At 40.7% G+C, this 10,381-nt stretch overlaps 3 protein-coding genes across 3 annotated transcripts in view; all 3 read right to left on the reverse strand.

The window, feature by feature from the left end:
* LOC149935036 (cell adhesion molecule Dscam1-like) overlaps window positions 1-4,638 on the reverse strand; it is a 43,329-nt gene extending 38,691 nt beyond the window's left edge. The window contains exon 1 of the mRNA XM_090154822.1: window positions 4,471-4,638. Coding sequence (XP_090010948.1) covers window positions 4,471-4,627 — 157 coding nt within the window. The 5' untranslated portion in view covers window positions 4,628-4,638. The remainder of the gene's footprint in view (window positions 1-4,470) is intronic.
* Window positions 4,639-4,661: 23 nt separating this feature from the next.
* Window positions 4,662-6,441, reverse strand: LOC149935039 (cell adhesion molecule Dscam1-like). Its single transcript, XM_090153511.1, has 6 exons — window positions 6,400-6,441; window positions 6,056-6,337; window positions 5,878-5,997; window positions 5,650-5,817; window positions 4,877-5,158; window positions 4,662-4,816 (listed from the first exon to the last, which is right to left on the reverse strand). The coding sequence occupies exons 1-6, from the start codon at window positions 6,425-6,427 to the stop codon at window positions 4,662-4,664; spliced, it is 1,035 nt and encodes a 344-aa protein (XP_090009637.1). The 5' UTR covers window positions 6,428-6,441.
* A 349-nt stretch (window positions 6,442-6,790) lies between these two features.
* Window positions 6,791-10,032, reverse strand: LOC149935040 (cell adhesion molecule Dscam1-like). The gene is made up of 10 exons (XM_090153512.1): window positions 9,942-10,032; window positions 9,595-9,876; window positions 9,406-9,525; window positions 9,183-9,347; window positions 8,391-8,681; window positions 8,211-8,330; window positions 7,974-8,144; window positions 7,223-7,507; window positions 7,033-7,161; window positions 6,791-6,972 (listed from the first exon to the last, which is right to left on the reverse strand). Exons 1-10 carry the CDS (start codon window positions 10,030-10,032, stop codon window positions 6,791-6,793), a joined length of 1,836 nt encoding a protein of 611 aa, XP_090009638.1.
* Window positions 10,033-10,381: the final 349 nt, after the last annotated feature.

Below are 10,381 nucleotides of genomic sequence, written 5' to 3' on the forward strand. Positions count from 1 at the left end.
GCTAAATTTACCAGATGGTCCATTCGCCTCGCAAACATAAACTGCGCCATTTTCGTAACCCGTTATCTTTATAGTGATAATTGATCCGACGGGGGCATTAGAAATTTTAATGGATTCTGATTCCTTTAACGGACCCTGCCCATCTTTCTTCCAAATGAAAGTAAACGAATCCGAACTTCCAGATATTAAGCAACCAACATTAACCGTGTCGCCAATTTTATTTTTCGTGGGAAAGCTGAAGGGTTGAATTTGAGGTTCAGCTTCGCAGAAAATAAGATATATTAGTAATTTTGTTAATGTAAAAAGAAACATTTCAAAAATTTTAATAGTACCTCTTGTTATTTTGAAGCTTGATAGTAATATCCATTGAGTAACAATTTCAATAAAGGGAACGAAAGCCCACGGTTTCATGGTGTACGGCGAATATATTTTTCACGTAAATCAAGCGTTATTTATACGTTATGTCGTAGTATCAATACATTTGACTAATATCTACTCTAGAAATTCTGATTTTGGAAAAACTGTCTATTTTGATTACATTGTTACCGTTGCGACAACGTTCGCGAAGCGTCTGTATCTACACAAACATGGCGACCCAAGGATAAGAACAAGAAGGACTTTTAAAAGTATGAATATCGAAACCATGGCGCCACCTTGGTGCGCGAATTAGCGGACGAATAAGATGAAACAATGTAGCCGATACCAAAGTATTTTACGGGCAACATGGCGCCACCTTTGCTTGTACTTTTCAGGTGACTCCTTTGTGTAAATGAGGTGCGGGCCCGTAGGTATGTCTATTTTCCAACACCGTGGGCAAGGGATACTAACCTCTGATATCAATTTTAATCCTTTGTGATAAGGCGCCCTCTATGCCATTGTCGGCAATACAAGTAAAGTCTCCGCTGTCGTTGGCGGATACTCCCTGAATAATAAGACTTCCATTACTGGCGACCGAGACCCGCCCGCTACTTCCACTAAGGGTCATTGGACCACTTTCTGAAAGAAAAATCCGTGTGTGAGTGATCTCGTTAATGTCCTCTGATTAACGTGGAGTTTGTTATAAAGAAATTTTTTACCTGTAAACTTCTGCCAGGTGATTTTGGGTTCGGGTGTTCCGGTCGCGGTGCAGTCAATCACGAGAGTTTGGTGCTCGTGGACCAATTGGTCGGCCGGTTTCAGTAACCAATTCGGTGGTGCTGTGTAGAAAAGATAATAATTAACCTCCAGATTATGTTTATGGTGTAATAGTTGTGAATACCTTCGACTCTTAGAGTAGCAGTATTAGAGTATTTTCCAGCTGGTCCACTAATAGAGCAGACGTAGCTGCCGGCGTTGCTAGTTTTAACTGAATTGATAACTAATAGTGAGGCTAATGGTGTATTAATTATGTTAATTTCTGAATCTCCTTTTAGAACTTGAGAGTCTTTTTTCCACGCAAATGTCCAGGTATCCTTACTACCAGAAACGAGGCACGTTACGCTTACTGAATCCCCCACTTTACTTTTGGGTGGAAATGAGAATGGTTGAATTACGGAGGAACCTATTTAATTTGACTAAAATGTTAATATATCCGACAATCTTATATATATTGGTCTTTCTGAAATATTACCTTTTGCCGAGTGCATACATAAAACCTCGGCTACGTAAAGCCAGGAAACGAAAACCTTGGTTACCGTCCGAAATATCGCGTTAAAAGCCATATTTTAAAACCTTTTACCATCTACATACATCTCAGTATAAGAAACTAATTTAATTGACTGGTGCCCGTTTCATTATTATTCGTGTAATTTGTGAGTCCGTGACTGTTCGCGATGGTAGCAGACCGGCGGAGTTTTGGTAATGGCGTCCGACGAACGCTTTTGTCACAATCCCCTTTTCAACTCCTAGAACTACTTAAATGTAGAAACGATACCGCCACCTTTCGGAATATAATGGAACGTTTTCCTAAGCTTGGCTTAGTTTCTGACACCATTAGGTGTTTAAGGACACGATTGCACCGTGCCTCTGAAATCTCACCCCTTATTTCCACGGTTACAGTTTCTTTCAATGGTTCCCCGATTCCGTTGCTCCAAGAGCACACGTAAGTGCCACTGTCGTTGTGCGAAATGTCTTGAATAACTAGAGTTCCATTGCTCATTACAGATAACTTCCCGTTCTTAAGCTCTATCGCCCGGGTACCACCATCTGTAAAGATAATTGCAATTTATTTAGTAACTCTATTAGTTTTTTTTGGGATTTAAGTATTTGTAGAATTACCGCACCAGTTAATTTCGTCCAGGTGACTCGTGGCTCTGGGCTTGCTCTCGCCGAACACGCTATATGGACCGTCTGGTGCTCATTGGTTAGTTTGTTTACTGGCTTGACTAGCCATTTGGGTTGGGCTGCATTTATTATGCGATTAATTTGGATTTTAGTTGCGTTTGAGATTCACACGTTACCTTCTATGTTTAAGAAAGCACTGTGATAGTGATTTCCAGATGGTCCACTCGCTTCGCACGTATAGTTAGCACCATTCACTTCTTTCACCGGGTTTATAACGAGAAAGGACGCGTCCGGCGTGTTCGCTATTTTAATTTCATCGGACATTTTTAGTACTTTATCATCTACTTTCCATTTGAACGTCCATGTGTCTTTACTCCCCGAGACTAAGCATGTTAGCGACACAGAATCTCCCACTTTATTCTTCGGTGGGAATGTGAATGGTTGGATTCGAGAAAGTCCTAAAATCAACTAATTAATCGAACAGCCCTTTTGTATAAGATATAAGAATTTTTCTCATTACCTTGGACGACGGTAACGAAAAATACGATACCGCAGAACCATTCTATCTTCATCGCGCGCAGAGGGTTAACACGAATCCTTGCGATAAATATTATAAACAAAATCGTCAAAGCGCAATTTTTCTCTACTTTGTACACTTAACTAATTATGTGACAAAAGTTGATAAAGATTGTACATGAAGAAAAGGCCCCATTGGGTTTTTGTGATTTAGCTTTTTAGAAATGTACGCGAAGTCGATTACCCGAACAGTAATGGCAGCTAGTAACAATAAAACCAGTAGGCAGATAAGCTAACGTAAGAGTAAATTCTGATGTAGAGAGCCTGGCGCCACCTTTCGAGTTCACATTGAAGTTTTATACCGCAATCTTGATATCTCTTAAAAGATATCAAATGTTCCGTAGAACTGTGCGTTAAGACATACCCCGAATGTGCAGCTCAATTTTTTCGGATATCCCTTCGCCAATGCCGTTTTTAGAAGAACAGAGGTACACTCCTTCGTCTTCTAACGTGGCACTCTGTATGGTCAAGGTGCCGTTGGTGCTGACAGAAACACGTCCTTGTTTGGCAGGGACCTCTTTGTGGTTTCCGTTTTCTGGATAAATAAAGAAGCCACAAATGAAGCTACGAAAACATTTTAGTATAAACATTTTACCAAGAGTACCTCCTATCTTTGACCACGTTGTTTTGGGCTCCGGGGTGCCACTGGACAAGCAGAGGATCGTGACTCCCTGATTCTCCATGAACGTATGGTCCTTCGGTTTTATTACCCATTTGGGTTCCGCTGAAATGGCACACAAAGCATTTCAATAAATTCCAACATATCGTTTTTTTTTGTTTACCGTACCTTCTACATGCAGCGTTGCACTTTGGCTAAATTTTCCTGAAGGACCATTCGCGTCACAAATATATGCTGCGCCGTTTTCGTCACCCGTTATTTTTATCGTAATAATAGATCCAAATGGCGAGTTAGTAATTTTAACAAACTCCGATTCCTTTAATGGTCCCTGCCCATCTTTCTTCCAACTAAACGTGAACGAATCTGAACTTCCAGATATTAAACAAGCGACGCTAACTGTGTCTCCAATTTTATTCTTCGTTGGAAAACTGAAGGGTTGAATTTGAGGTATAGCTTTATAGAAAAGAATATGCGTTTATAATTATAATAATGCTAAGAACAACTCTGTATTTTCATAATTACCTCTTGCTATTTTGATGCTTGACAGTAATATAAATAGCGAGAAAATTTCAATGAAGGGAACGAATACCCACGCCTTCATTGTGTAGCGCATATATTTTTTACTTTAATAACACGTTACTTACGCTGGGCCGTAATTACTACCAATACATTATTTTCACAGTTCTAATCTAATAATTCTAAATTCGAAATAACTGGATTTTCGTGGTGCCGTTTAGTAAGCCTCGTTACATTGTTTTTATCGCTGCGACAACGTTCGCTTAGCGTCTGTATCCACACAAACATGGCGACCCAAGGATAACTACCCGAATAAGTATGAATATGGAGACACTAGCGCCACCTTGGTGTTTCGATCAGACAATATTGCCGATATATAATATTTTAGGTCACTTTATGAGAGCCATGGCGCCACCTTTTGCTCATACTTTTATCGTGACTTGACGCCTTTATTCAGATGCTGTGTATTCCGACACCTGATCGCGATAGCAAATTACCTCTGATATCAATTTTAATCCTTTGCGATATGGGGCCCTCGATGCCATTGTCGGCAATACAAGAAAAGTCCCCGCTGTCGTTGGCGGATACTCCCTGAATAATAAGACTTCCATTGCTGGCCACCGAGACACGCCCGGTATTCGCACTAAGGGGCATTGGACCACTCTCTGAAAGCAAAATGGCCGTGTCATTAATATCCTCCGATCAACATTGAGTAGTCCCTACCTGTAAACCTCTGCCAGGTGATTTTCGGTTCGGGTGTTCCTGTCGCGGTGCAGTCAATCACGAGAATTTGGTGCTCGTGGACCAATTGGTCGACTGGTTTCAGTAACCATTTCGGTGGTGCTGCGTAGAAAAGATTCAGTATAACCTCCAGATTTTTTCATGTTTAAGAGATATGAATACCTTCGACGCTCAGCGTTGCAGTATGGGAGTACTTTCCCGCTGGCCCACTAATAGAGCAACTGTAGGTACCAGCGTTGCTAGTTTTAACTGAATTGATAACTAATACTGAAGCTAATGGCGAGTTAAGTATATTAATTTCGGAATCTCCTTTTAGAGTTTGAGAGTCTTTTTTCCACGTAAATGTCCAGGAATCCTTACTACCAGAAATTAGACATGTTACGCTTACTGAATCTCCCACTTTACTTTTGGGTGGAAAAGAGAACGGTTGAATTACGAAGGAACCTATTGAAGTGGATTTAATGTTAATACGTACATCAATCTTATATATATATATATCGGTCATTCTGAAATCTCACCTTTTGCTGAGTGCATACATAAAACCTCAGCTACATAAAGCCAAGTGACGAATACGCTAATTACCGTTCTGAAAATTGTATTAACATCCATATTTTTAGACCTTAAACTAACTAAGTATAGGAAACTAATGGGGTCTTATTAGTTTGATACGGTGTCCGTTACATTACTATTGATACTAAATAAGAGTCCGTGACTGTTCGCGATAGTAGCAGACCGGCTGAGTTTTGGTAATGGCGTCCTACAAACGCTTTTGTCACAATCCCCTTTTCAACTCTTAGAACTACTTAAATGTAGAAACGATACCGCCACCTTTCGGGATATATAGGAACATTTTCCTAAACTTGCCTTAGTTTTGTTCTGTTTCTGACACCATCAGGTGCCTGAGGACCTGATTGCACTGTGCCGAAAAATCTCACCCCTTATTTCCACGTTGACAGTTTCTTTCAGTGGTTCCCCGATTCCGTTGCTCCATGAGCAGACGTAAGTGCCGCTGTCGTTGAGCGAAATGTCTTGAATAACTAAAGTCCCGTTGTTCATTACGGACAACTTCCCGTTCTTAAGCTCTATTGCCCGGGGGCCACTATCTGTAATAAGAAGTTTGTGGTATTGCCTGTTCGATTTGTGCACTCGTTTAATTACCTCACCAGTTAGTTTGGTCCAGGTGACTCGTGGCTCTGGAGTCGCTTTCGCTGAACACGCGATGTATATAGTTTGGTGCTCATTCGTTAGATGGTTTTCAGGTTTCACTATCCACTTGGGTGGCGCTGCGTTTATTATTATTTATTTACGATGACTGGATAATTGCATTTGGCATAACCTTACCTTCAATGTTCATAAAAGCACTGTGATAGTGTTTTCCCGAAGGTCCACTCGCTTCACACGTGTAGTTAGCCCCGCTGTCTTCTTTGAGCGGGTTTATAACGAGGAAAGACGCGTCTGGTGTGTTAGTTATTTTAATTTCGTCTGTCGTCTTTATTAATTTATCATCTACTTTCCATTTAAATGTCCAGGTATCTTTGCTACCTGTGACTAAACACGTTAGCGCCACGGATTCTCCAACTTTATTCTTTGGTGGAAATGCGAATGGTTGGATTCGAGTGAGCCCTAAAAACAAGTAATTAATAGTCTGACATTTTCCGGTAATTATGCAAAATTATTGGTATTACCTTGAACGACGGTAGCCAAAAATACCATACCGCAAAACCACTCTATCTTCATTGTTTGCAGAGGGTTAGCTCGTGTCACAGCGATAGAGTATAAACAAAACTGCCAAAGTTCTATTTCTCGCACTTTGTATACTTAACTAATTAGGTAATAAAAGGCGATTGGGATTTTAAACGAAGTAAATGGCATTTTCTGTTTAAGATGATTCCGCGTATTGGTAGTATGTAGGCAACGCTTACATTACCCGGACAGTAATGGCAGCTAATAACAATGAACCCAGAAGGCATATAAGCTAACATAAGACTAAATTCTAAAGTAGAGAACGTGGCGCCACCTTTTGAGTAGTTTGAAAGTTCATTGCGAAATCTTTATGCTAATCAATGCAATAAGCTGTTAAGGCATACCCCTAATATGTAGCTCAATTTTCTCGGATATCCCTTCGCCAATTCCGTTTTTAGAAGAACAGAGGTACTCTCCTTCGTCTTCTAACGTGGCACTCTGTATGATCAAGGTGCCGTTGGTGCTGACAGAAACACGTCCTTGTTTGGTAGGGACCTCTTCAAGGTTTCCGTTTTCTGGAGATATAAGGAAGGCACAAATGAGGCTACGATTATATTTTATTGAAGTAAATTCACCAAGAGTACCTCCTATCTTTGACCACGTTGTTTTGGGCTCCGGGGTGCCACTGGACAAGCAGGGGATCGTGACTCCCTGATTCTCCATGAACGTGTGATCCTTTGGTTTTATTACCCATTTGGGCTCCGCTGAAATGGCGCAAAAATCGCTACATTAAAGTTCGACCAATCGTGTATCTGTTTAATTTACCTTCTACTTGTAGCGTTGCACTGTGACTAAATTTCCCAGAAGGACCATTCGCGTCGCACACATATACCCCACCGTTTTCGTGGCCCGTTATCCTTACCGTAATAATTGACGCGATTGGGGTGTTACTAATTTTGATGGACTGTGATTCCTTTAATGGTCCTTTCCCATCTTTCTTCCAACTGAAAGTGAACGAATCGGAACTTCCCGATATTAAACAAGCCACACTAACTGTGTCACCAATTTTACTCTTCGTCGGAAAGGTGAATGGTTGAATTTGAGGTACAGCTTAATAGAAAATAATGTATTATGATTTTAATAATATAAAAAGCAACAATTAGTTTTATAGTACCTCTTGTTATTTTGAAACTTGAAAGTAATATCCATAGTGAGACAATTCCCATAAAGGGCACCGATGCTAACGCCTTCATTGTGCGGATAATATTTCTTTCACGTTAATTATTTACTTACGTAAAACCGCAATCACTAAATATACATATTTTTCCCTATTCTAATCTAATAATTCTGAATTCGGAATAATTGGATTTTGGAGAATCCGTTTCGTAAGCCTAGTTGCATTGTTACCCTTGCGACAACGTTCGCGAAGCGTCTGAATCTACACAAACATGGCGACCCAAGGATCCGTCCTCGAAGGACTTTTAAAACTACGAATATGGAAACCATGGCGCCACCTTTTGTTGAAAACCCAAACCCGAGACGACACAGTTTATTCAGGGATATTTGATTTCCTTACCACGGATGTCCAACCTGGCCCTCTCAGAGACTGGCTCTCCGACTCCGTTCTCAGCTTTGCACACGTAAACCCCACTGTCTTTGGCGGACCCACTTTCTATAGTTAGACTTCCGTTTTCGTGCACTGTCCTCATTTCCTGTTTCGATGTGACTACGGGCTCTGCTTCGTTATCTGCATAGTTTGTCATGTGTCACACAGTGCATTCAATTAACTATAACCAGGACACTTGGGCCTTACCCTTTAAAACCATCCATGTTATCGTTGGTCTCGGAGTACCACTAAGAACGCAATGTAAGGTAGCTGTGCCACCTAGAACCGATGTGGTGTCTTGTGGTTTAGTTACCCAAATTGGTGGGGCTATATAGGAATATAGTTTATAATAAATGCACCTTACAGTTAACGAGTTATCAAACGTACCTTCGACATTAAGTATTGTACTGTGCGAGTCTTGCCCCGAAGGCCCATTCGCGAGACAAAGATAGGTTCCGTTGAGATTCGGCATTACTGGTTTTATAACAATAGTGGAAACAACTCCCGTATTAAATATTTTAATTGATGCTGTGTCTTTTAAAGTTTGTCCATCTTTCTTCCAAACGTAAGACCACGTATCAGATCCTCCCATAACCACGCACGTCGCCGATACGGTGTCCCCTAATTTAACTCTACTTGGAAAACTGAACGGTTGTATTTTGGGGGGTGTACTTGTGCCTAAAAATTGAACATTAGTGTATTACGTTGCTTAGTAAAGTTTTAAATTGTGTTCATATCTTACCACAACTGAATGAATTAATAGACAGTAGTACGCCCAGAATTTTAAATGCTATCGTTGGCTCCATTGTCGTGTCTTTAGGCTTAAGTATTTATATTGGAAGGTCCGATCAAGGTTTAATATTTTATATTAACGTCATCGTACTATAATACGCATTATCTTTTTAAATATTATAAGAGAAGTAACTTGGAAAATTATCGTTACGTTGTTTGTAAAGCATTTAAAGACAGTTAGCTGAGTAGGCTCGACTTATCTTGGCTAACTATTGGGAGTGAACAAGAACGCCTCTGCCGAAATATCATTGAAATCATATATGATATGTATCACAATGGGCCCAGTATCGCCACCTATCCTTGGCGTCTCTTATGAGTTTGAGATATAACACTCGCGACTTATCAAAGCTACAGTCCAACCAAACTATAGGATTTAAGGGCACTTACTGTTAACTGAGACTTGAACCTTTTGCGATATAGGTTGACCAATACCGTTTTCGGCGAGACAGACATAGATCCCCGCGTGCTCTGGTTTTGTGTCGAAGATGAGCAGCGTACCATTTTTGTGAACTGATATATGCTTGTTTGTCGAAACGCTTTCCATCCCTGTGTCTGAAGAAGGAGAATGAGTTAGTTCCTAGTTATCTAGCTGTCTTTTGTTTTACTTCACCAGTGACCACCTTCCATATCACTGTTGGCTCTGGTGTTCCCTTAGCGATGCAGTGGATGGACAGGTTCTCATTGATTCTGGCTGTAACGGAGTCTAACTTCGTCACCCACTCAGGTGGTGCTGTGTCAGGGATTATCAGTCACATAATTTGTAATATATTTTTTTTGTTTGTTTTTTCCAAAAATATACCTTCAACGTTTAGAAAAGCACTATGCGAGAAATGTCCGGAGGGTCCTTTAGCAATGCAGCTATAGTTGCCTCCGCTGTCTTCCCGGATGGGTCGTACAACTAGTAGAGATGTATCACCAACTTGTCCTATAGTTACGGAAGGCAAGCCGTTTATTGCCTTCCCATTCTTGGTCCATGAATATACCCAACCACCCGATTCTCCAACTACCAGACAGTGTACAGTTGCCGTGTCTCCAGCTTTACTTCGTGCCGGGAATGTGAATGGCTGAATATGAATTTCGGCTTGAAGGGAACATGTTATTATGCATTTTGACTATATATCTAATTTTAAATAGGCAAAATCCTACCTAAAGAAATGGAGATCAGTGTTGCTACAAACGGAAGAATTGTACGCAAGCCTTTAATTGTCCGGGCGTTATCCCATAGATAGGAGATCATTTTGGACGCGGTATTAAAACTGTAGATATTGAATATTAGCTAAACATAGTAAATTAATTGTAACACTTTAAATACACGGTTTTCCTAAACGTTATTACGTCCCGTCGTCCGAAGCGATACGAAGAGCACGAACGCTTCGACGGAATCCGAGGTTCTGTCCTAAAAATGGCGTAGTCGCCCAAGCTCAGGGCTCCACGGCTCCCTTTTGTAGAGTTCAATATCCTAGTCATCTCAACTATGGGCTCATTTTAGCGACGATGGCGTCACCTAGTTCTGATAGACAACATTAGAACCGACCTTTGTAAAGTTTGTAACAAAGATCAAAATTGTTTTAATGTTCAACTTGGTA

This window comes from Leiobunum rupestre, chromosome 7 (assembly GCF_980474605.1).
Source record: "Leiobunum rupestre chromosome 7, qqLeiRupe1.1.hap1, whole genome shotgun sequence".
Lineage (NCBI taxonomy): Eukaryota > Metazoa > Arthropoda > Arachnida > Opiliones > Sclerosomatidae > Leiobunum > Leiobunum rupestre.